This window comes from Stegostoma tigrinum, chromosome 14, assembly GCF_030684315.1.
Source record: "Stegostoma tigrinum isolate sSteTig4 chromosome 14, sSteTig4.hap1, whole genome shotgun sequence".
NCBI classification, from domain to species: Eukaryota; Metazoa; Chordata; class Chondrichthyes; order Orectolobiformes; family Stegostomatidae; genus Stegostoma; species Stegostoma tigrinum.
The window spans coordinates 65,873,293-65,900,501 of NC_081367.1; the positions used below are offsets into that span (position 1 = coordinate 65,873,293).

General features: G+C 42.7%; 1 protein-coding gene across 4 annotated transcripts in view; it reads right to left on the reverse strand.

Moving 5' to 3' along the window:
* The window catches only part of LOC125457561 (mediator of RNA polymerase II transcription subunit 12-like protein), a 568,603-nt gene that overhangs the window by 54,239 nt on the left and 487,155 nt on the right, over window positions 1–27,209 (reverse strand). For all 4 annotated transcript variants that reach the window (XM_048541933.2, XM_048541934.2, XM_048541932.2 and 1 more), the window contains exons 33-39: window positions 23,770–23,859; window positions 21,188–21,297; window positions 20,332–20,467; window positions 12,398–12,559; window positions 8,241–8,603; window positions 6,790–6,949; window positions 2,189–2,403 (exon numbers count right to left, since the gene is read on the reverse strand). In XM_048541933.2, coding sequence (XP_048397890.2) covers window positions 2,189–2,403; window positions 6,790–6,949; window positions 8,241–8,603; window positions 12,398–12,559; window positions 20,332–20,467; window positions 21,188–21,297; window positions 23,770–23,859 — 1,236 coding nt within the window. The remainder of the gene's footprint in view (window positions 1–2,188; window positions 2,404–6,789; window positions 6,950–8,240; window positions 8,604–12,397; window positions 12,560–20,331; window positions 20,468–21,187; window positions 21,298–23,769; window positions 23,860–27,209) is intronic.

Genomic DNA, 27,209 nt, shown 5'->3' on the forward strand with positions numbered 1-27,209 from the left:
TGTGCAGAGGGACCTGGGTGTCCTTGTGCATGAATCACAAAAAGGTGGTTTGCAGTTGCAGCAACTAACTAAGAAGGCAAATAGAACACTGTCCTTCATTGATACAGGGATGGAGTTTTCAAAGGGAGGTTTTGCTGCAGTAGTATAGGGTTCTGGTGATGCCACATCTGGAGTATTGTGTTCAGTTTTGGTCTCCTCGCTTGGGAAAGAACGTACTGGCACTGGAGTGTTACAGGGAAGGTTCACTATGTTGATTCCAGAGTTGAGAAGGTTGGCTTATGAGGAGAGATAGAGTAGACTGGCGCTGTACTCATTGGAATTAAGAAGAATGAAGGGGAATCTGATAGAAACATATAAAATTAAAAAGGGGATAGGTAAGATAGAAACAGCAATGTTGTTTCCATTGGCAAGTAAACTAGAACTGGGGGTATAGCCTCAAAATAAGCGGGGAGTAGATTGAGGGCTGAGTTGAGGAGGAATATCTTCACCCAAAGGATGTGAATCTGTGGAACTCCCTGCCCAGTGAAGCAGTTGAGGCTACTCATTGAATGTTTTTAAAGGCAAAGACAGACAGATTTTTGAACAGTAAAGGAATTAAGGGTTGTGGAGAGCAGGCAAGTGGAGCTAAGTCCACAAAAAGATTATCTATGATCTTACTGAACGGCAGAGCAGATGGCTGACTCTTGCTCCTATTTCTTATGTTCTTGTCTTCCAGTTGACCTGAGTACATCCACTCGTGTAGGTCCCATGTCAATGGCACAGTATGAGAATTAGGCCAGACCATTCAGGAGAGATGTTGAGAAGGACTTAGAGTCATAGAGGCAAAGAGCTGCACATCACAGAAACAGACTCTTCAATCTAACTTATCCATGCTGACTAGATAACCTGAATTAGACTACTCTCATTTGCCAACATTTGGCCCAGAGTCCTCTTCCACACACAAAGGTTTGGCACTCTCTTCCACAAAAAAACAGTTGGTGCTAGATTAGATGTTCTTTTTAAATAGGAGATGTATATGTTTTTGTTAAGCAAAGGTATTACAGGATTTAGGCCAAAGGCAGATATATGGAATTAGGCCACAGAACAGTTACGCTCTCACTGAATAGCACAACAGGATCGAGGGGCTGAGTGGCCTACTCCTGTTCCTTCATTCCTCAGATGTCTCTTTGTAGTCACTAAATAGTTGCCAGTACATGTTAATAGTCACTGATTTCTTTCAGGGTAGGGTAGCACACAGGGTTAATTCATTCATGTAGTGGTTGGTAAACCTTTCGTGTGGCTTGATGAAAACTGAAATGGTTAATTTAAGACTATTTAGTAAGTCAGTTTAGGTACTTCTCACTTCTAAACTCAAGTTTAGTGCTCAACTCTAGACCATTGTTGAGTGAGAATTTGTATTGTTCTGCAGCATGGATGTGGTGAAGACTCCATTGGCCTACACACATCTCATCACTATCATAGCCTGACCCCATCGAAAACCTGTAATGAATAGACATTTCCAGCTGCTTTTTAAAACTGTATTAACAGAAACAGAGCATAAACATGAATACACTGTGACCCCATCAGCAGAAATATTCATCTTCGCAGCTAACCAATCATCATACCAAGGTCAATGCACTGGCTATTGAAAAAAAAAGTGAGGTGAATGATGAACATTTGTTACTCAATAAATCTACATTTTGCTTTCTAGGGGTCCATCCAAGAAATTGACCCCCAGTGAGGCACAATAGTACAACGTGGCTAGAAAGAGTGACACTGGCCTAAACATGGGGCAAAGGCAGGTCATATGGAGTGAGGCTGTATATCGGCAATGGTCCCACTGAATGGTGGAACAGGCTTAAGAGGATCAGCAGTTCCTTTCAGCTCTTTGGCGTTGCAGCTGATTTTCAAAGAGTTTATTCACAAACATTAAAACTACTCACATGCAGGAAGTTTTCCTCATGGTAGTTGTGTCAAGGCAATCTGAGTGACCGAGATGGAGGTGGGAAGGTGCACAGAGAGACAATCCTATTGTTTGTCTCTGCCTCTTGGATGTTACTGAGGGAGCCAGACTGTTTTGGTAACCACACTGATACATTACAATTTATCACAAGCCTACTGCGGGCATTGGGGGGGGGGGGGGGGGGGGGGGGGAGCGATGGAGGAGTTGCACAGTGAGGCCGCAGAGCTACGTCAGAGAGACACACACCTGTTGGAACGGCCGGGACTGCACTTGTTGCCGGAGGAGACGCTGCTGCTGTTGCTGCTGCAGGAGCTTCATCTGCAGTAGCTGTTGCTGCGGAGAGATGCTGGGCATGGAGGGAGGCTGCATCATGGAGCCGGAGCGGCGCTGCAACATGTTTGTGAGGGCCTGCTTGGTGTTTGTCGGTGTGAACTGACCCGCTGGATCCAACCGGGGCCCACCTGAAAGCAGAAAAAGGAAACAAATTGTTTAGCCTTACACCTTGTGCACTGTCCCTCACATCTCCAACAATCGCCCAAGATCGATAGCGAAGCCAATCATTTCACAAAAGATTCCTGGCTCTAAGGTACCATTTGCGGAATCATTAACAGCAGGACTGGCCATTATAAAGGGTGGAGCACGAGAGGCTCAATCACCTACTATTCAGGCAGCAGGGTGCAGCATTGTCTCCAGCTTTATAATTGGCCACTGGCGATCTTCCTCATCCAGGGCAAGCACAGAGCAAGGGTTCATTTGGCTGCCTGTCCCTGAAAGTTAAGAAAAGGAGATTCCACAGCACTGGGAATTTTAAGGTTGCTGCTCATAAATTCCCACTTGGGTGGGGCAGCACAGTGCTGCTGTCTCAGAGCACCAGGGACCCTGGTTCGATTCCAGCCTTGGGTGATTACGTGGAGTTTGCACATTAGAATCCCTACAAGCAGGTCGTTCGACCCATTGACTACACACTGACCCTCCAAACAGCATCCCAACCAAACCCACCATCCCTAGGCAATCCCTGTAACCCGGCATTGCCCATGACTAATTCATCAAGCTTGCATATCACTAAATGCTATGGGCAGTTTAGCCGTCCTAAATCTGCATGGATTTCGTCCTGATGCCCCCATTTCCTCCCACAGCCCAAAGATGTGCAGGTTAAGTAGATTTATTGGACTCGCATAGTTGCCCAGAGGGAGCAGTGTTGAGCCACCTACTTGAACCATTGCAGTCCATACGAGGCTGGGCTTCTGCTATTGTTATTGTGGTTATTGTTTCATAAAATTCACTGATGTTTCTGTCAATGAAAGAAATCAACCAGCTCAGTGTAGGATCGGAGTGACAAAGATTGCATTGAAGGAAGTCAAGTTTTCATCACTAGTTCGCAAACTAGTTGAACTGTTGTGGCAATGTACATTATACAATTAATTGATGCATATATAATTAATGCAAGTAAAACTTTTCATTTTTTAAATACACTGACTGCTTAAGGTCACTGCTACATGACTAAAACCAACCTTTCGCTCCCAGAATGTTTAAAAAAAAGCCTTAAACATTCAGTGACAAATTTTATTCATAAAGCATAATGGAGTATTATCATGGCACCTCCTAGTTTATGGTCAAATAAGGCTCATCTTGTATTAAGCACTCTTCTCCATGTTGTCAAGAGCACCTCAAACACATGTCAATCAGTTTGCAAATCATTGGCTGGCACTACACTCTAATCCAAGTGTCAAACGTGAAAAGTCAAGATAGCTTTTTGTTTTTTGCGAGCTGAACCTTGTCTTTAATCATTTGGTTTGCTTCAGGTTATTATGTGTAATGGCTACACAACTATTTCACGTCATATAAATAATTGTTCATTTATTTGTCATACAGCTGTTGCTGATGGTACAGAATCCCTACAGTGCAGAAACAGGCCACTCAGCCCATCGAGTCTGCACTGACCCTCTGCAAGCATCCCATCCAGGTTCAGGCCAAGTCACCACCGGTGACATAAGGGAAATATCAAGTTCACATTGCGGAACATCAACGTAGGGATCTATTTTCCCCTTCTTAGCTTTTCCAAGGGGTATCTTGTAGATAAGGATCTGACCCATTCAAAATGTCCCTGTTCCTGCTGACAAAGAGGGGGAACAACCATCTTGCAAGCTTCCACATTTCTAGATTGGTGCATATGCCAAAAATCATTCAGATCAATTTCAGATTAGCTAAGAGGTCTTATATCTTAAAGTGTGAGACTCAGAATTAATAATCGCAAGCAAAAAATGGGAGAAAACGTGAACAAGTATTTTGTACCTGCCTTCATGATGAAGGGCACTAAAGCATCCTAATAATAGCAGAAAGTCACAGGGCAAAAGGGAGAGAAGAACACAAAACAATTATAACAACAAAAATATTGTACATTGGCGCATTTAAGGGGCTCAAGCTAATTCAAAATGACTTTTGTCCTTCATTGCAAGAGGGATGGAGTTTAAAAATAGAGAAGTTTGCTGCAGCTGTACACCTTCTGGATGAGGCCACACAAGGAATATCGTGTACAGTTTTGGTCTCCTCCCTTAAATAATGTACTGGCGCTGCAGTGGGTGCAAAGGAGATTCATAAGGTTGATTCGGGAGTTGACAGGGTTGTCCAATGAGGAACAATTGAGTAGACTGGAACTATACTCATTGGAATTTAGAAGAATTATGGGGTATCTTGTAGAAACATATAAAATTATGAAGGGAATAGATAAGATAGAAGCAGCAAGGTTGTTTTCACTGGCAGGTGAAACTAGACCCAAGGGGGCATAGCATCAAAATAGGGGGGAGCAGATTTAGGACTGCGATCAGCAGAAACTTCTTCACCCAAAGGGTTGTGAATCTGTGGAATTCCCTGCCCAGTGATGCAGTTGAGACTTCCTCATTGAATGTTTTTAAGGCAAAGATAGATAGATTTTTGATCAGTAAAGGAATTAAGGGTTATGGTGAGCAGGCAAGTAAGTGGAGCTGAGTCCATGAAAAGATCAAAAATAATCTTATTGAAAGGCTTGGCAGGCCAGATGGCTTACTCCTGCTCCTACTTCTTGTGTTCTTATGCCTGACAGTTCTTCCAGATTTGATGGCCAAGATCTTAATGGCCTAATGCATGCATTGGCTGGAATACATTGAAAAGCCAGGAACATAATGACCCCATTTAAGGAAGAAGCGGCATAGAAAGCAACAAACTAATAGGTTGGCTAGCCTGACATCTGTCATTGGGACAATGCTGCAATCTGATTTTAATGAAGTAGGAGGACAGTATAGAAAAAAAAATCATTAATACAATTCAAGCAGATTCTAAATTGAGTTATGAACAGGAAACCACGTTTGTCAAAGAGTTCTTTGAGTATATAGGAAGTAGAGTAGTTAAAGTGAAAGCAGTGGATGTCGTACATTTGCAAAAAGTATTCAACAGAGTGCCACATAAAAGGCAAGGTAAAGATTCATGGTGGTGGGGGACTATATATAGCACAGGTAGAGGAATTGCCAGCCAACAGGAAACAAAGTAGGGACAGAATGGATCATTTTCAGGTTCACAAACTGTAACTAGTGTTACAGTTAATTTTGCTTTTGCCAGGTAAACAATTTTCCTTACGCTTCCCCACCACTGTGCACTGCTTAAGATTGAAATTTCCTTTACACGCTATGTTCATGGGTGCTGAATCATTCTGACAAAGAAGGGTTAAATGGTTTGACACCTTCAAATGTCACTATTAGCTGTTAGATATGTAGACATGTTTTTAAATGCAGTCACTAATCATGGGGCTGTGTCTTGGAAAGGTAAGTTGACTATTACAACGACTAGAAATGTCTTAAGTGTTGACATACATTGCAGCACTTCGACCAAGGAAGAAAGTGCCATAGACATTCAAAGCTGTAGAGAAAGACAAGGGAAACAGCAAGGAGTGAGGCCTAAGAAACGCAAGGATGCTGGTAGTTGGGCCACAGTCCGAGATCCAAGACAGGCCTCCAAACCAGCCTAGCCCCACACCCACACTCCAACACAAGGTTAACAAGATTAATTCAGCGACCGGGCAAAACATTGGCATATACTGTGTGCAACAAGTGAAGGTATCAAATTAATTAGGAAGAATAGAAAAGAATAGAAATGCATATATTGTTTAATTACAGAATCAAAAACAGAAATTGCTGGAGAAACTCAGCAGGTCTAGCAGAATTTGTGGACCGAAAGCAGAGTTAAAGTTTCAAATCCAGTGACCCTTCATTAAGACAGGAGCTCGCTGTGTACAATGTGGCTCCTGCATTTCCTAAATTATTACAGTGACCACATCCCAGAGGTCTTTGAAAAGGCTGCAAACCACACTGCAGTGTTCTTTGGTTGTGAAAGATGCCAGAAACTACAGACGCTCCAAGCACACATCGACAGTAACAACAGAATATGACAAAACATTCCAAGGAGCTTAAACAACAATGATCCTGATTAAAACAAAACACTTGTGGCATTGAGCCATAGACTCAGCTATCGAGAGAGGTGATAAAAGATCCAGGCAAAGAGAGAGATTTTAAAGAGCACTGTGAAGGAGAACAGAAAGCTAAAGAGAGAGAGAGATGCTGCTTGGCCTGCTGTGTTCATCCAGCCTCACATTTTATTATCTTGGATTCTCCAGCATCTGCAGTTCCCATTATCTCAGAGGAATTCCAAAGCCTAGTTTGGAAGGCAGCTGAAGGCACAACTGCCAATCCTGAACAAATTAAAATCGAGGAAGCACAAGAGGCCAGACTTGAAGAGTCATGGAGATACGAGAGGCATTGCGCAGTGGAACATGTAGCTGAAACAGGGAGACATAACAGAGTCTGTGCCTCTGCATTTACCTGGTGGGAGCGGTTGGTTTTGAAAGTAGAACCCTGTCTGCGGGGCCTGACCCATGAGATTGTAGCCCCACGAAGGGGCTCCTTGGGGATGCTGCATCATCTGAGAAGACATTGGGGTGTAATTTGGAGGCACTCTGTAAGCACTGTTTTGTTGATAGTCCTGTAACAGAGAGAAACTAGTATTAATTTGTTGACAAGGTGACAGAGCACACTAATGATGCTGGGCATTGTGCAACAAAACAGGTGGACAAAGATCTGTCCTCTCAGCACCAAACAAAGTCCTGCTCTGATAACCAGTCTAACTACTCAGGTTTGGAATTTGGACAATTTAGCAAGCGTATGGGTTAGTATAAGTAAGCTTTGCAGTCTGAGGCTCGTGATTGTCATTATGTGCAGGCTCCCTTGGAGAACCAAATCCAATTCAAGCACTTGGAACCATGCAAGTAAATGATTTAGAAGAACGAACAGACTGTTGTTTATTGTTTGTAGGTGACAGCAAGTTCGAAGTTATAGGGTGTTAGGTAGTTGGGCACCAATAGTTATGAAGGCAAGTGAGTGGACAAAACTGTGTTCGATGAGTGAAAGTACAGAGTCATCCACTTGAGATCTAAACCAACCCAAATGGAATATTTTCTAACTGGTAGGAAAATGAATACAGTGGTGGAGAAAAGGAATTTGTATGCCCAAGCATACAATCATTAAAAACGCCACAACCAAAAACCAACTTAAAGCAGCAAATGGAATGTTAGTCTTTATCTTCAAGGAGTTTGGAATAAAAAGGGGGCAGAGATGTGCAGAGACTCAGCCAGATCTTTTCTGGAATTCTATGAATTTTGACACAGCATCTCAAGAAGGAGATATTCCTCAGAGAAGCAGCAGGATAGATACACCAGTATCTAAAGGCTCGAGTTATGGAGATAAGCTATAGAAATGTAGATTTTAACTACGTAAGTTAGAAGGTTAGGAGTGATTTTACTGAGAAGTTTGCAATGATGAAAAGAAATCGATGGGTAGACACAAAGATGCTCTATTGTCAGACAGAGGAATTCAGAAGGACAGTAGTCAATCTAAAGGTTAGAGTTGGGCCATTGTGTAGTGAAATTAGAATGGAGTTTATTTCCCCGCACTAAGTAGAGTCGGAATCTGGAGTTCTCACCTCAAAAGGGCTACGTTTAATGGGTCAAATGATGCTTTCAAGGGACAAGCAGGAACATATGAATAGGAGAAGGTCATTCAGCCTCTTGGGTCAGCTCTGCCGTGAAACTAAATGGCTCATTTGTATTTCAACTCTAACCATCCACCCTGTGGTTCTCCAACCCTCAATTACCCTGACCCTAAGAAAAACCTACATCATTAACAGGGGGATGCTGTCCTTCAATTCACTTGCACTTGAAGTATGGATAGAAAGGAACAGGAACACAATTGCCGACATGGTACAAGATGTCCCTTACGTCTGTTCTTGATGCTGAAGATTTTGGCTTCCTTTTCCTGCTCTTGGTCTTTTTCTCCTCCTCCTGACTGGTTTTGGTCTGATCAGAAATCTCAATTGGTTTCTTCTCAGAATCGAGGGAGACTGGGGTGGGAGGCTCCTCCTCATCCTCTGGAGGGAGTGGTAAAGGCTCCAGGTAGTAACTTCTTGGTTTTGGTTTGGGATGCGTGTGGTACAAGAGAAGATGGTGTTGGTCTTCATACTTGATAACTTTCCGATCGACACGCACCGTGCCAAACCAGGCCCAGGAGAGCGGAGCTGGATTTTTATGTCCCTCAAATAAATCCCAAGGGTTGACCTTCTGTTTTGTAGAAACCTGGAGACCCTAGGGCACACAAAATAAGTTGCCATTTAGATCGAAACATCAAGAAATATCAGGTAAAAATGTAACAGTGCAATACTTACATAAACACAGAGAAAACATGCTCTGAAATCTTAAAAATATTCCTCCCCGTGCTATTAAGAAAGGAGAAAGCAAAGCTCCAATCAATAATAAAGCTATTTAGTGATGCTTTGGCCAGTTTAGTCATTGAACCTACAGGAAGTCAGGAAACTCTATCCAACTCACTGATAAATCAGCAGACATTGCACAAATTGTACAATTACCCACTTTTTTATTCATGTGATCTTGGTGTTGTTGGTTGGGCCAATATTTATTGCCCATCCCGAACTGTCCTCGAGAAAGTTAGCTGAGCTGCCTTTGTAAAATGATACAGTTCTCTGGAGTGAGTGGAGATTTCACCCGCAATGCTGTTAGGAAGGGAGTTCCAGGATTTCCACTCAGCAACACTGAAAGTCTGATGATTCATTTCCAAGTAAGGATAGTGTGCAGCTTGAACAAAAACTTCTAGATGTTTGTGATCAAATGGGTCTGCTGCCCTTATCCTTTCAAGTGACTGAGTTTGTGGGTTTGCACGTTTGCTGTTAAAGGACTATTTGTGAGTTCATACAGTGCCAGTTATGGGTGGCCCATACCGCAGCCACTGTGCACTAGTGGTGAGAAGAGTAAGTATTGACGATGCTATGGAGAGTTCCCAGCAAGAAGGGTGCTTTGTCCTGGTTGGTGTCAGGTTTCTTAGGTGTTGCTGGAATGTATCCACCTAGGACATCATACAGTAGTCATCACAATTCTGGCTTGGACATAGTTTAGGGAGACAAGAGGTAAGATACTTGGGGCAGGATCCCTAGCATCTGACCTCCTCTCACAGCCACTGTATTTAATGGCTGGTCTAGTTCAGTTTCTAGTCAATGCTAACTCCAGGATGTTGTAGTAGGGAATTCAGTGATGGTCCTGATGTTGACCATCAAGAGGAGAGTGTCAGATTTTCTAAAACAAAAACAAAGTGCTGGAGAAACTCAGCACAACAGGTAGCGTCTGTAGACGGAAAAACTCAGTTAATGTTTCAAGTCCAGTTCTGAGATCAGACTGACAAAATGTTCACGGGGTTTGAAATGTTAACTGTGCTTTCTCTGCACACAAGCTGCCGGACCTAGCGAGTTTCTCCAGCAATTTCTGTTTCATGTTTCCAGCATCTGCAATTCTTTGTTTTTATTTTGGGTAGATTGTCTCTTGCTTGAGTTGGTCGCAGGCTGACAAACGTATGATCCAAATGTTACTTCCAACACATGCCTGCATGTTCTTAGCCTCAAGAGTGGACACTCAGCCAGGCTGGGAAGTGGAGATAAAATGGTATGCATTTTTTTTTAAAAAGAGAGTTCTCACAGTGTGATGAGCTAAACCTGCTCCTTGTGTGCTTTGAAATTTCTATATATTCTGTTGAAATTGCATGCATGCACTTTCTGGTTAAGCGCAAAATCTTGGAATTAGTCTCCCCAGGGGACAGCCCACAACTCCTGCCATCATGTATGAAACATGGGCCAGCCACTGGAGGACATCAAACATTGATGTGACTGTATATCTAGCAACATCAACAGGTGAGGTGACACGGTGGCTCAGGGGTGAGCATGGCTGCCTCACAGCATCAGGAATCTAGGTTCGATTCCACCCTCTGGTGATTATCTGTGTGGAGTTTGCATATTTGCCCAGTGTCTGTGTGGGTTTCCTATGGGTGCTCCAGTTTCCCCCAACAGTCTAAAGATGTGCAGGTTAGGTGGACCAGCCATGCTAAACTGCTCATAGTGTCCAGATTAGTTGGCTTAGCCAAGGGAAATGCAGGGTTACAGGGATGAGGTGGGGAGGGGTTGAGTGAGATGCTCTTCAGAGGGCCAGTGTGGACTCAATGGGCCAAATGGCCTGCTTCCTGTAGGGATTCTATCATTTTATGATGAGGGAAGAAAAACGGCTGAGTAAACAAGAAAAAAATCAAATGCTCAACTCCTTAGCCACAGAACTCATCCTATAGACTGTAAATGTTTAAGTTTTTGGTTACTCTCTATTTTAGTGTTACGCTGTCTTTACCCACAAACATCTTTTCTCTTTATGCAGCAAAAGACTCAAACTGACAAGTAAGTCATAGTGATAGCATGTTTGCTCTTTTGATGAAGAGATTAACCAGTTTATAAATTAACGCCTACGATAATATCAGTCCTACGTCTATCAAGTATGGCTCTCTTATAAAGCAGATAGGGCTGGAGAAACTCAATAGTCTGGCAGCAACTGTGAAGCCAGAAACATTTTGAACCCAATACCCCTCCTTCAGAACTGAAATGAGCTAAAAAATAATGCTTTTTACACAGTTTACAAAATGGGAGGACCAAGTGGTTGTCCAATACCATTTTCTATAGAGAAGATCAGCACATTCTCCCGCATCTGATAAGAGAAAGCAAATGCAAAGGGTTCTGATGAAATAGCATTGACCTGAAATATTAACTTTCTCTATCCACACAAGCTGCTTGATCTGCTGAGTTCTTCTGGCACTTTCTGTTACCCATTTAAATAAAACAGACTTGCATTTATATAACACCTTTTACAACACCAAACCATCCAAAGCAATTTCCACCAATTATGCATTTTTTGAAGCGTTGCTGCTGTTACAACGTAGGAAATATAGCAGCGAATTTCTTCATCATAAGCTCCCACACACAACAGTGAGTGAGTGATTTATTCTGGAGGTACTGGCCTGGTCAGTGGGGGAAAAGAAGTCTTCTTCTCTTTGAAAAACTGTGGCATAATATGAGAGATTTCAGCGTGGAGATTCTATTCAATCTGAACTAACTCTTAAAACATTGGTTCTCTAAATGGAATCCACCATGAGAGGCCTGCAGAGTCTTTCCAGACTCTGAACAGAGCAGAGGGTCAAGACCACATGGCACCAAGATCAAGGATTAGTGAAAAGCTGTGAATAAAGGTGTGTTCTTCCCACTCTCTCTGCTCCTATTCTTCCTCAGTTTGTACTCTCTCTAGGCTCCTGCTCTCTGCAAGCTTCTGCCCTCACCATAATGGGTTTTCCCATTGCCCCAATCTCCTCCTGCTACTTTCACATTCTCCTCAACTTTGGCTCTCTGTGCACCATGAAGGATAATAATAACTACCTGACCTCTCAATCTGCTACTGTCAGACCTAGCAGTGAGGAAGAGGGGCATCCCTCTCACTGATATTTGTAAGAAACTACCTGTTTACTCAAAAACATATTAAATGTGTATTTGCTTTTTATTTATTCATTCATTCATGGCATATGGGCTTTGCTGGTTAGGCTGGCAGTTAAAGCCATCCCTAATTAAAGTGTCAACCATATTGCTATGGGTCTGGGATCACATATTGGCAGGGGAAGGAAGGTAGTTTCCTTCCCTAAAGGACATTGTTGGGAAAATCCCATCTTGTTTGCTAATCAGCAATGGATTCATGGGTATCATTAGAGTCTCAATTCCAGATTTTTGCTGGATTCCAATTCCATCATCTGCTGTGGCAGGATTCGAACCTGGGGCCCCAGAACATTACCTGGCTCTCTGGATTACCTCCCCATACGCGCAGCATTTTCATACCATGCCTGCTAATTGCCATTGCAATTTTTAGATTGGTCAGTTTATAAATATTACTCCATTTAAAGAGGGGTTCTTCAATGAAAATGGCGAGAGAACCAGACCCTTCAGAAAATGCAAGGAGCCGTAGCACAACCTTGAAACAAGGAGATGTCTTCACTCTGGTCACACAATACCTGCCTGTTTTTTGTCTATGGAGTCAAATCCTGCAATTTTGTTGCCTTTTGTGTCAATCAAAGATCCCATTGGCTCACAAGTAATGACATCACAGGTTTGCTTTGGTAATGGCAGCAGCTGACGCACTTTGTCGATGCTTTCTGAATGTTTGTCACCAAGTTCTTTCTGACAGAAAAAGAGACAAAAACAAGACAAACACATTAAATCCCATGATGTTTCATTCCAAAGGAAAAGATACTTCACAGAACTAATTGAGAAGGGGTAGTTAACTCGACAGTGTGGATATTTTATGTGCATACAACTGCAGTTGAAGAAATAAAGTTCTAAAATGTTCAATCTTAACCTGGATTCCACGTCATACCCAATTCAAGGTTATGGGCTGAGCAACCATATGGAGTTAGACACATGATTTGCATGTTACTTATGATGGTAACTAGTTTTCAGATGAACGAAAACTGAAGTTGCAGGAAAAGCGCAGCAAGTCTGGCAGTATCAATGAAGAAAAAAAAAAATCAGACTTAACGTTTTGGATCCGGTGACCCTTCCTCAGTTCTCGGATGATGTTGAACTAATATCAGGATATCATCATTGGGAGACCTTTGTGTATTGGATCTCTGAAGGCTGACTTAGCCCTGAAACATGTAAATTTACGGGACAACAGGATAGAGAGATGGGAATTAAGATTCAAACATGATGTCTGAAACCAAACGCGAAGACAGCAAAACATTCTGGTATCATTCACATTCTTTGCTGCCACAACAGCTCCATGCATCTGAATTCAGCATACATCACGGTCAGGTTAGCCTGAAGGTTCTGTTTTTAGTTGGAAGAGGTTGTCAGGGGAACTGAATATGGCAGAGAATTGATATTTTCACCTGTGTTGCAGGTCAGTATTCACAGCGTTGGTTCCTGAACACCTGTAACTGCAAAGAAGCAAGATAATTCTGAAAGCACATGAAAGATAACCCACCAACACAGAACAGTGTGGCACACTCATGATCTGATTGGCTTATTGGAAGTTAACTCACTGAAATAAGTGAGTTTCATCACAACATTTTCTCTGTGGTCATGGTGCTACGGATCATTTCGGGAGTCTGGGTTGCTGTGTTAACCTGTTTTCTTACAAACACATTGTAACCTGGAGCTCTGATAGCAATGGTTAAGGCTTCCAGCTTCTTTCCGTCGCGTGGCTGGGCAGGAATCTTTCCCACACTTACTGCCAGCCATTGGTGTGTAATTGGAAGCTTCAGAGGTTGACACTTAAACCTGTTTGATCGTGTTGTGAACTCACCTTCATTGGGCATCAGGTCCCTGAACCTGGGCCTTCTGGCTCAGAGGGAGGCTCGTTATGTACATCGCCCCAGGCACCTGCTCCTTCCTCAGTGCTTTCACCATATTATTGATTCATATCGGGTCTGCCCGTGAAAAGACTTAAGCAGCACACAACTAAAAAGATATGAATCTACATCACTGGGGCCAATTGTGGTAAGGGGCTAGTTTAAGTGAATAAGTGGATGTTGGGCAGGGTGAGTAGGCTCAATTAAAACTAACAGACACAGATTGCTTATGGAAGTGACGAACAACAGAGGATGTTGTTTTTCTGTGCATGACAATCTCACAGCTACAGACCATGATCCATGAATTTTTTTTTTTAAAACACAGACCAAGCAAGGCTTTTTGACCTAAGGTAACTGTAGCATAGACTGCTTCGTCAATCTTCCTATTGTCCGCTCTGGTCTTTTGCTTCTCACTGCTCAAGCATGACCCCTGTCAGTCCATGAGCATTTGTGAGCAAAGGACAGGAGTGCTACCAAATTTACAGAAAAGTTGTTGGAGTGAAAAGACTCTTCACATTTATTTCTTTGCAAAAATGCACCTTGGCTAAATGTAATTTGTGATGCCCAAAATACACAACATACTCGACAGAAATAAAAACCAAATATGCCAGACATATTTGGCAGATTGGACACCATCTATGGAGTGGGAAAGAAGCTTAACTCGACCTGACACATGGGCCCTGGTTCTATTGAGAGAAGGGCGTGTTGAGACTGCCAAACTCTGTTGCATTCCAATGGCGACTCTCAGACTAATCACAGTCCAACTGCCCACTCTGAGAAATAAAATGGATGGTTGACAGTTCTCGGTACAACTCTACAACAATGATGGACACCCCCGCCCCCAACAAACAAAGGCACCCTCTTCCCATTCTGTAGAAACTGATGTACTATTTGTTGGGTTTGCTTCTTGTGAATAGTTTTTGAAGAGTGCAAGATGGAAAGCTTCAACCTCTTCTCTCCTGTTAGTAATGTTTAGTAAAGCTTTGAAAAAACACCTTTACGCTTGAAGAACAAGGAAGATAATGCAGAAGTCCCTCCAGACCATGTAGCAAGACCCCAGTATCAGAGGCAGCTGAGGTGCAAATCTACTGCACACTCCCTCAACTGAAAGGCTTGTTATGGCAATGAGAAGGAACAGGACAGACACTTCAAAAATACAGTAGTTCCATTGTATTTTACTATGTTTAAAGTATGCAACTGAATAAGCATTAAAACTTCAAGGTAGACAAACTGCAAACCACTGAACAGTACATTTGGTCTTGTAGCCAAACACACATCTGGAAGAACCATTTCCAGATAATGAATGCTCATACAGCTACGTTGAGATGAGGTATCGTGAGACAGTCCAAACTGCATTTAATGTTAATCTCTCAAAACTGTCAAAATCTCTAAAGGTTCAACTCTTAAATTTGGCCAGTATAGGGCATTTTTCTTGCACCAATTTTGTGGAATTCTTGTGCTTATTGGAAAGTCAACTGATGTTGGTCAACTACTTTCCTTTCAGTAAATTAAAATCTTCTTAAAATTGACGGCTTTAGTACTCCTCATATCTGGGTCGGATTAGTAATTCGGCTTCAGAAGTCAAAGGATAAAGTTCCAAAACGTATTGAAATGGTGGCACTTTTTCCTGATAGAATTGCTAACAGCAATGACAAGGGCTATGTTCAACATAATGTGAGGGCCCAGGTGCTAGGATAAGAGTCTATGTTCACCCTTTAAGACAGGCTTGGGGAGGGGGAGGGTGTATTCTCAAAGGAGAGCAACTATCTTACTGATTATGACATTGCAGATTCCATAAAATGCCTGTCCTACTTAAGGTTACTATGGCAACAAATTATTAAGAAGCAAAAGGTAAATAGCAAGATAATTAGTTGGAATCTCATGCTGTTTTATGTTTGAAGGTTATGTAGAAAGTGTAATGTATTTTTCAAATTGCAATTCTCTGCTAAAATAATGAAGCCACCAGGTTGCAGACTTTAAAACAGAAGAGTATTTACAATTCCATAAGACCACAAGACTTAAGAGCAGAAATTAGGCCATTCAGCCCATCGAGTCTGCTCTGCTATTCAATCATGTCTGATAAGTTCCTCAACCCCATTCTCCTGCTTGATCCCATTGATAATCAAAAACCTATCTTTTTCAGTCTTAAATGTACTCAATGACCCGGCCTCCATAATCTTCTGAGGCATTGAATTCCATAGATTCACCACTCTCTGGGCAAAGAAGTTTCTCCTCATCTCTGTGCTAAAAGGTCTTCCCTTTACTCTAAGGCTGTGCCCTCGGGTCCTAGTCTCTCCTAGGCATTTTCCCAACATCCACGCTATTCAGTCCATTCAGTTTTCTGTAAGTTTCAATTAAATCTCCCCATATCCTTCTAAACTCCAATGAGTATAGTCCCAGAGTCCTCAAATGCTCCTCGGGACCATTCTCGTGAACCTCCTCTGCTCCAGGGCAGGTACATCCTTCCTGAGATATGGAGCCCAAAACTGCGCACAATACTCCAATCGTGGCCTGACCAGAGCCTTATAAGGCCTCAGTAGTAAACCCTTTTATTATATTCAAGTCCTCTCAAAATAAATACCAACATTACATTTAATTTCCTGGCTACTGACTCAACCTGCAAGCTTACCTTGAGAGAATCCTGGACTAGAATGCCCAAGTCTTTTTCATTCAGACTTCTGAATTTTCTCCCCATTTAGAAAATAGAAAATTTAGAAAATTCAGGACTCAACCAATGCAAACATTGCATATTGAGTTGCAATCGCTGAAGGTGTAACACCTGCCCATTGACCTCCCCCCTCCTCCATATCCAAGAGTCCAGACACAGCTTCCAGGGGAAGCATCGACGTACGTGCACTTCAGTCAACCTAGTCTACTGTATTCAGTGCTCACAATGTGGGTCTCCTCTACACTGGGCAAACAAAATGCAGACTGGGCGACCACCTTACAGCACACCTATGTTCTGTCTGTAAAAATGACTCTGAGGTTCCAGTTGTCTGCCAATTTTTGGGACTAAGCAGCTTCTCTCATGTCCTTACCCAATCTCGCACACACCAGGCCTTCTCATCACCTAGGCTGCTACCACAAACAATACATTGTGAGCCATTAATGATTTTCATTAATGGTGGCACAGTGGCTCAGTGGCTAGCATTGCTGCCTCACAGGCCCAGGGACCTGGGTTTGATTCCACACTCAGGCAACTGTCTGTGTGGAGTTTGCACATTCTCCCTGTGTCTGCGTGGGTTTCCTCCGGGTACTCTGGTTTCCTCTCACAGTCCAAAAGATGTGGAGGCTGGATGGATTGGCCAAGCTAAATTGTTCCATAGTGTCCAGAGATGTGGAGCTTAAGTGGATCTGCCATGGGAAATGCAGAGTTAAAGTGATAGGGCATGGGGTTGGGCATGGGTCGGATGCTCTTCAGGGGGTCTGTGAGGACTCAATGGGTTGAACAGCCTGCTTCCGCACTGTAGAGATTCTATGATTAGCAGCTATTCATTCCACAAGGCTGACTTTTACCCATTCCTTCATCTGCCCAAATGTTTCTCTCTCTCTCTCTCTCTGGAATCCACCTCTACATATTGTTTACTCCTTCCCATTCCACCCCTTTAGCATACACACTCATCTTTTCCCAGGGGTCACTGGACTTGAAACTTCTGATTTCTGTCCATAGATGCTGCCAGACCTTCTTTATTTATCCAGAAATTTCTGTTTTTGTTTCTGATTTCCTGCAGTTCTTTGGCTTTTATTTCCCATAGTGTACTGATGCATAGCCCGACATAGCCCTGATGATACTATTGTAGAACTGAGCCACAGAAGAATACAACGCATTAGTACCTACTGCTTTTGCATGAAGTTCCTGCTTCTAATCCACTTAAAATAGGCATCCACAGCTTTATGTTAAATATCTCCACTGAAACTGCAGAGGAAGATATCTCACATGTGTTAAAGATTCCTGTGCTCCCAATACTTTTTCCAAAACAACGTCATTCAAAAGGGGAACTGGGAAAGAGCTATCTGCCGAGCTGTGGAGATCAACACAAAAATCCTTTCTAAATTCAATCAAACATCATGAATTTAAATGTATTTTTAATAGATCTTAAAGCCAAGACTACTTCTGATGATGGGTCTAGGCCTGAAATGTCAGTTTTTGTGCTCCTAAGATGCTGCTTGGCCTGCTGTGTTCATCCAGCTCCACACTTTGTTATCTCGGATTCTCCAGCATCCGCAGTTCTCATTATCTCGGTTGTATACATAGATCCTAGATTTCTTTTCTGGCACTGACGGTTAAAATTGCAAAGTTATTTTTATCCCTGATAGTATATAATTCAGTCCCAATGGCTGAAGAAGAGTCCAGGCCCGAAGCATCGGTTTTTGTGCTCCTAAGATGCTGCTTGGCCTGCTGTGTTCATCTAGCTCCACACTTTGTTATCTATGTATACACTATTCTGGAAGTCGTTGCAACTTTTTAGAGAGCGAGAGATTTAAGTTGAACATTGACCGAATATTGGCACTACTAAACTGAGAATGGAAGGTTTAAAGAGGAGTGAAGGGAGAAGGCTGAGGGAAGAAAGAGTAGATTAGGATTTTAAAAATGGAACAAAAGAATGCCGATGTGGGAAGAGGGGAATTGGCCAGTCTAAGAACACCGTAGCCACATCATGTAGGAAATCTTGTGCATTGTTCTTTGCCTAATAACTTCTCTGAACAGTTTTATTAGAAAAATAGTTTAAATTTTAAAAAAATCAGGTCCAACCTAGTGAACGTTCCCTGGACTGCATCCAATGCCATTAGATCTTTAGTTGGATAAAAGGAACCAAAACTAGTCAGTGTTTCAGTTGTGATCTGACTACTGCTTTGGATAATTTTAGCAAGGCTTCACTATTTTCATGTCCCCTTTCCTTTGCACCCAGGTACTGGCAAACTTGCAGCATGCCACATCCAGAACGTCATGCCAAGATTTTGTCTCATAAAATTGCAAGAACAGATCCCTTCTGGAGCCTTATTTGCTTTGAATGCATGATGTTCATGAGACATCCAGGATTGCAGTTTCTGCTTCGAGTCAAATTGCATCATGTTCCAATGAGTACAAGTACAGTCTGTACTAATCAAGTACGTCCCGAAGTGGAGCATACTGAGAAATGACAGCCAAGTCTCACTTACTGAACCTTCTGCCTTCCTCAAGCCTGAAGCATCACTATGCATGCTGAAGAATGCAGGAAAGGGACAGATCACGTAACATAGGCTAGCACTTCTAAAACATTTGAACAGAGGACACATGCATCATTGGCTAGTCCAATATTTATTGCGCAGCCCAGAGGGCAGTCAACCACATTGTTGTGGATTTGGACTCACATGTAGGCCGGACCAGGTAAGGATGGCAGATTTCCTTTCTTACAGGACATTGGTGAACCAGACAGCACATTTATTTTAATAACAATCGATAGTGAATTCATGGCTGTGATTGAAGAGCATTTTATTGAATGCAAATTTTACCAGCTGTCATGTCCCCAGAATATTAATGTGGGCTTCTGGATTATTAATCCAGTGTCATTACCACCACACCACCACTTCTGACAGGGTAAGATGGTGTGACGTTACCAACACAGTTATAAGGCCTGCACCATGAAGTATCACATTTACGACACCAGTTAGTTTGAGGCAAAGGATATCACAACTTCGTTTACTCATACTTAAGCCAAAACTTAAAAGGAAATCTAATGGTTCTCTGAAACTGCTAGAAAATGCAGGATACAAATGGGTAACCGAATGAAGTACAAACTAAATTAGTACATAAAAATTGTAATGGCATTCACTAAACAGGCTGAGTGAGTTTAAGACTGCTAAATTTATTATCAGAAACCTCCATAAGATCTTGATTTAGAAACATCTGACTTACAAATGCTCAGTCTTACAAACATGATCCCAAACAGGAGTGTAATTTGACATATGAACATTTTGCTGCAGTTAACAAATATAATCCTGCGTACAAATTGCCTTGCGAATGGACTCAAGAACAGAACCTTCTTGCAGTCCGGGGACTGTCTGAGTACATGCTATGCATCTGCTGCACTTAAAGCCATTAAGGTAATATAACAGTCATTTCACACGATATTCCCCTGAGCTGGACAGTTGGAAAAATATCAGCACCTGCCCAGCAACCTCCCTCAGCAACTACAATCAATGTCCAACTGATGCTAGTATTGCCAGCATTTAGACTTCCTGGTCTTCCAAGGACACTCAGCGGGTGAAGCAGTGAAATGCTTCACAATGGATTCCTTGGTAGGATGCTCTTGGCTTTATTGTGAACACTACAGAGGTAGCAGTGTGGGTGGGTGGTGTAAAGGGGTGTCAACATTATTAAAGATGTAAAATTGAATATCAAATAATCTGGTGAAGAGTAATGGAAACATCTGAAATGAGACGAATCAAAGTATTAAAAATAACACCAGAACCCGGCCATTCTGATGCATCATCGCTGATCTGAAAGAGTAACTTGTTTTCTCATTATGCAGGTTCTCGTGAGTATTTCAGAATTTTCTGGTTTTGTTTCCAATTCCGAACATTTTGGTTGGCGGGTTAAGAGTTGTGTTTTTGACTCACCTTTAATTTCTTCACTAAGTTCATATAGGCCCGTTTGTTTTCTTCGGATCCTCCCTGGGAGGTGCTGGATAGATCTGATGCCAGGCTCCCATTGATTAAAACTCCCAGCATGTCCAGCACAGTGGTGAAGAGTTCACTGGGAACGGCAAACAGGGAAGTCAATGCCTAATCTTAACTGGGCTGCATCTACAATGAAAAAAACCCTGGCAATCGTTGTACAACATCAGACAAAATCTCAAGAGCATCACTCCACTTCTTGGAGGACTTGACGAAGCCTTTTGAACCAAATTTTGATTTACTTCGCTGTCATTGATGAAACATGTGAACATAATTGGAGGGGGTTGGGGTAAGTTGGAAATGTCGAGTTTGAAACACAAAGTAGATCATCCATGATCTCATAGAATGGCGCAGATTTGAAGTACCAATGGCCTACTTATGCTCATACTTCAGACCTTTGTGCGTACTAGAGGGGCTGAAAATGTCTGAGACCCACATATTATCTCACAATGCAGCGTAGCAAGTGGAATCTAAGAGGGTTTAACAGCAACTGGAGGAAAGGGGAGAGGAAAACAGAAATAGTGCAGAAGAGTTAAAACACCTGAACCAAAGACTGGAAAGTATGACATTAGTCAGACAATCAGAACCTCTTGCCATTTATACAGAGCTTTGCCAATGTCTACTAATTTGTTCCTGTCAAGGAGTCCGTGAAAGTGTGAGGATTTTCAAAGCTTGGCAAAACTTGTAGTGCTTGAATCAGCTATACAATCAATCCCATGGTTGCTCAGAAAAAAGATTATAATAAGTTATCAGAATGATTTAATGCAATCTTTTGATTCATTATTAATAAAAGGATTACTTGTTAGTGTGCACATCGACAGTTCCTGAGGTAATGATCTGTAGCAGCAGTAAAGCCCAGTCTGTAGTCCACTGGGTACTACGCTGGACAGTGTCGAACATCCCACCAACCTGGAAAGATAGATCCAAACACAGTTATTCCCTCTAGAATGATATACGACTTACAATTAATTCCAAAAAGCACCTATATTTTCCAAAGTGAAGAGTTAGCTGAGCAGACCAAGTCAGATCTTAATTATATTTTTGAATGAAATGAGACAAGACATAGCTCAAAATGTTGAACCAGAAGAAGAGGGTACAGAAATTCTCTCGGCATCTCGTATCAGGGCAATGTTTCCTCTCCCACATTCGCCAGCAACAGCGCTTGGAAACATCGATCATAAAAGCATTGAATGAAAGAATCTTCAGAGTGTGGAAGCAGGCCGTTCAGCCCATCGCGTCTACACTGACCCTCAGCACAGCATCCCATCCAGACCTTCCCCCTACCTTATCCGTGCAACCCAGCATTTCACATGGCTAATCCATCTAGCCTGCACATCCCTGGGCACAATGGGCAAATCCTTTAGGGAAGGAATCTGCCAACCTTACCTGGTCTGGCCTACATATGACTCTACACCCACAGCTCTTGACTCTTATCTACCCTCTAGGCAATTAGGGATAGGCAATAAATGCTGGGCCAGCCAGTGATGATCCCATCTCGTGAATTAATAACAATTGAGCATGGCCAATCCACCTAGCCTGCACATCTTTGGACTGTGGGAGGAAACCGGAGCACCTGGAGGAAACCCACACAGACACAGGGAGAATGTGCAAACTCCACACAGTCGCCTGAGGGTGGAGTCGAACCCGGGTCCCTGGTGCTGCGAGACGGCAGCGCTGACCACTGAGCCACCGTGCCACCAAAATGATTTCTTTCCATCTTTGTCATCTGACATCACTAGGCCAGACTTGACTGCCTCCCAGAGCCCCACATGCAGAAAATCCACCCCAACTGCCTTCATACGATTTCTTTCAGACCCTTTTTTAACAGTGGCCTGAGAGATAGACAGACTGGGACGTTAGTGCCAATTTACAAGCCGGCTGCACACCGTCACCAGTCCCTTAACTCCAGCAACAGGGATAATAATGGCGGGGACAAAGACGTACACACTCAATCTCAGGAGAAGAACCTCTCCTCTTCGGAGGGACTGATTTCAGGGAACATTGTTGAAACTGAAATACAAACTTCTAAAGCCACGGAAAGCCTGTTTTTTTTTTAATAATGTTTGGTGAAACTCACTTTATATCAACCCAATCATCAGGTCTTCAGGCTGGTTACATTTGTTCCCTCATTCTGCAGCACTAGGACAAGGGGCTTTTTGAAAGACATGGGTTGGGATTAAATTTTTGGCCCACTGTTATGCTCACAGAAGCCAAAAACCACCAATCACACATCTTTCAGCATTTCCTATTGGCCATTCAAAAGACATTACTGCCTCCAGAAGCATGCAGAGGGCAAAATATTTCACCTCCCCCCCTCCCCATATAGTGACAAAAATTGAGTCAAAACTCATCACGAAGTTTGTGCCTGATATCTTCCTGTCATCTCAGTTAAAAGCAACGCTCGTTTACCTCCCCAAGGTAAAAACAAAACATTCGCAAGAACATGACAGGAAGCAGGAGCAGGAGGATTCCATTCAATTCCTGAAGCTGGCTCTGAAGCTACTTTCCCAAATTGTGCCCATCACCCTCGATTTTCGTTAAATCCAAAAATCTGTCAATTTCAGTTTTGAATCCATTCAATGGCTAAACATTCAAAACTCTGAGGTGGTGGATCCCAAAAACACCTGCCAAGTTTCATAGCATAGTCCGCAATGGTGGAACCTTGATCCTGAAACTCTGTGCCCTTTGTTTTGGACTCCAGCTTGGGGAAAGACTTTCCCGGGATCAACCCAGACAAGTCCTTACAATTTTCAGTGCGATCACCTCTGCTATACAGAGGCTATTGGCCCATTCTACTTAATCTTTCATCCCAGAAAACAGTCAAATGGACCATCATAACACACATTCTAAGGATAATAAAACTGTGTGCACTATTCTCACCAAAGCCCCATACAACTGTACAACATCTTCATTTTTCTCTTTTACTCTGTTTTTGCTGCAAAAGTCTAAGAAAATGCTCGCCTTCTCAGCAACTTGCAGCTTGACAAACTGTCAACACTGCTGCTTTATTGAGTTTTACTGGGCTGCGGGATCATTGGGTAGTTTCTCCCACTGCACCACTGCATGACATTCACAGCTCAGGTTCATCACTATTGTCATGGACGGCGGGGGGGGGGGGCACTCACCTTAAAGCCGACATCAGATCCTCCTGCCAATCGCTCAAAAGGGCCAGAAAAGATCACACTCTACGCCCTCCAGAGCAACAGAACAGAGAATGGGAGAAAACACAGTTCCACCTTTGACATCTATTATGGGGGCAAGGGAACTACACACAGGGGGTTAACCAATGCTGCCCTGCACTTCCTCACTTTGAACAAGTGCCTCCCCAATTTTTTTTTTAGAAAATAAATATTTCTGAAGGGACCCATGCTGCTGTCTCACCAGATTCAAACGCAGCTGCAGAGCTTCGTGCATCATCTGTCGGGCCTTCATGTCATCCTGGTAACGGTCTTCTCGCCAGTTACTCAAAATCTGGAAAGATTGCAATGGAACAGTAGGTTTTTAATAACGCGATGATATATTTTTTAAAAGCATTCACTTCAATTTGCACCATCTGATGAATGACACTGAACCTTTGAAACTAAATTGCAAATACGGTTTCTATGGCACATCGTTCAGGCCAAATTTCTCCAGTTTTCTTTCTACTGAGAAATTTCAACCTTGCAGCATAACCTTGTCATAGAACCCCCTACAGTGCAGAAAGAGAACATTCAGCCATCGAGTCTGCACAGACCCTCTGCACTGCATCCCATACAGACCCACCCAACTCCCTTTCCCAGTAACTACCGCATTTACCCTGGCTAATGCACCAACCTGCACATCCCTGCACAATATGGAGCAATTTAGCAGAGCTAATCCACCTAACCTGCACATCTCTGGGACTGGGGGAGGGAACAGGAGCACCTGAAGGCAATGCATACAGACACAGGGAGAATGTGCAAACTCTACTCAGTCATTTATTTTTTTCATTGGTAATTTTTGTGAATTGACCTGATGATTGCAAGACAAAATCTATCTTTTTCAGCAATATTCACATTCCACTCTGCTGAATGACTCTGTCACAATAAATCACAATTGCAACTTTAACATATTATGTACATATTTCTGTAAGTCAAACAACACAAGGTTATAACTGTAATCCTTACTCAACCATATGACATAGGGTTCAAATTGAACGGGGCTCATGCCGTTGAAATATACTTTGCAAAGATAAACAAAGGATGGCCTTCATGTAGAAGCCTGATATACAAATCAGAGAACTCCCCATCCTTTGACATAGAATTTACAGCTCAAAAACAAACCAACTGGGCTACAGTGGGGTTGATTTTCCAAAAGAGCTTCCTCACACCTGATATCATCTCACAAAGTCGTATTCCCCTTTGTTCACTTCCAGTGATTTAGGCAATTTAAATCATAAAGTGATGGGGGGTGTTATCAACTCTGCCACCAAACTGCACTTTCTGAGCAATAACCTCCTCACTGACACTCGATTTAGGTTCCATCAGGTCTACTCAGCTCCTGATTTCATTGTAGCCTTGGTTCTAACATAAACAAATGAGCTGAATCCAGAGGTGACGTGAGGCTGACTGTCCTTGACTTCAAGGCCACATTTGATGGAGTGTTGCACTAAGAAGTCCCTGCAAAACTAGAGTCAATGAGAATAAGCAGACAAACTCTGTTCTGGTTGCAGTCAGACCTAGCACACAAGAACAACAATAGAAAATGCTGGAGAAACGCAGCAAGTCTGACAACATCTGTGGAGAAAGAGACAGACTGAACATTTCGAGTGCAGGATGGCTCTTATGCAGCATTGAAAAAAGGAGGATGATTGTGATGCCAAGAGATCAATTATCTCAGTTCCGGGACCTCTGCAGGAGCTCCTTAGGTCCAACCATCTCGAGCTGTTTCACTAGCAGCCTTCCCTCCATTATAAGGTCAGAAATGGAATGCTCTGCACCACTGCAAGACGAGACAATACAAAAAGCTTAGGCTGACAAGTGGCAAGTAGCGTCCACACCACAAAGTACCAGGTAATGACCATCTCCAACCAGAGAGAACCTGACCATTGCCCTTTGACATTCAATGGCATTATCATTGCTGAATCCTTCACAATCAACATCCTGGCGAATATACTGGCCAAAACTGAACTCAACTAGCTTTATACATACTGAGGCTACAAGGCTAGCTTAGAAGTTATAATTCCTGCAGTGAACAACTCACATCCTGACTCCCCAAGGCTTCTCCACAAGCCACAGGTCAGGAGTGTGATGGAAAACTCCCAACTTGCCTGAATGGGGTGCAACTAAAACAACACTCAAGAAGCTTGACAGCCTCCAGGACAAAGCAGCCCCGTTGGTTAGCACCAGATCCATAAACATCCTCTCCTCCACCACCGATGCTTAGTAGCAGCAATGTATACTGCAGAAAATCACCAAGGCTCCTTAGATGGCACTGTCAAAAACACTACTTTCATTGAGAAGCACAGCGGCTGTGGATGCATGGGAACATCATCACTTACAAGCTTCCCTCCAAGTCACTCACCATCCTGACTTGGAAATATATTGCTGTTCGCTCAGTGTCAATAGGTTAGAATTCTAGCGCTCTCCCTCTAACAGCATTGTACCTATGCCCACACAAAATGGACTGTCGCAGTTCAAGAAGGCAGCTCATAACCAGTTTCTCAACGGCAACTATGATGGGCGATAAATAATGGCATAGCCAGCAATGTCCAAATTCCATGAATGAATACAAAAAAAATGTACTGCATTGGAGTAGGAAACGGAAAATGCGCTTATGATTGTAGTTTCTGTTTTGCATATTTCCAGCCAATGTAAACAAAATGAAGGAGTGTCTATTTCAAAAAAAACTAGTCCCACTTTAAACAAAGTGTGGAGCTGGATGAACACAGCAGGCCAAGCAGCATCTTAGGAGCAGGAAAGCTGACATTTCGGGCCTAGACCCTTCATCAGATTCTCAGATTCTCCAGCATCTGCAGTTCCTATTATCTCCCCACTTCAGACAAGCTGACTTGTTTATTTCACTTTCTGCAATAGTCAACACAGCATGTTGACCTTGAAGGTCATTGCTCACATCATTTTCAGAACTGGGGCTTTACTTGTTCACTGAGTGACATTCATAATCTGACAGGATCTGACCCTGGTTAAGATATTCTGCTCAGAATTGTTCAGATACAACAATTTTCATTTAACTTGATCCATCACACAGTCAAGAGCATCAATGATGATGTATAAAGTCAAAATGAAAACGCTAAAAGACTAAAAGAAAATTACTTCTTCCAGCCCTGCAACCTTCCGTGATCTCTGTGTTGATTCCGTTCTGGCCTTTTCAGCACTCCTGATCTTTACCACTAGACCATTGACTGATGTTCTTTCAATGTGGTATCAAAATGTATGTGGCTGGATGTAAAATCATATTTAACGCGAATCCTGTGCACTTTGGGATGTTTAACCAGATTAGACGCACAATATAAACTGTTGTTATTATTACATCATATACTTGACCACCATCCTTGTTGGTAGGAGTATATCATTCATTAAAATATTTGTGAGAAAGGATTAAAACGCAATTCTATTTTGTTACAGGAATAGCTCCGAGTTCAGGTAAAAGGCAAACTCGCCATAGTCCTACCAGACCAGAGGGCTGCTTTCTCATCAGACAGAGTCAACTGATGATGGTTTAACCTGAGGGTCACCATGCCTCAGGCAATGGGAGAGTTTGAGAAGGAGAATGCTTCAGGGTAACCTCAGCCATTACGGGAATTAAACCCACACTGTTGGCATCAGTCTGCATCACAAACCAGC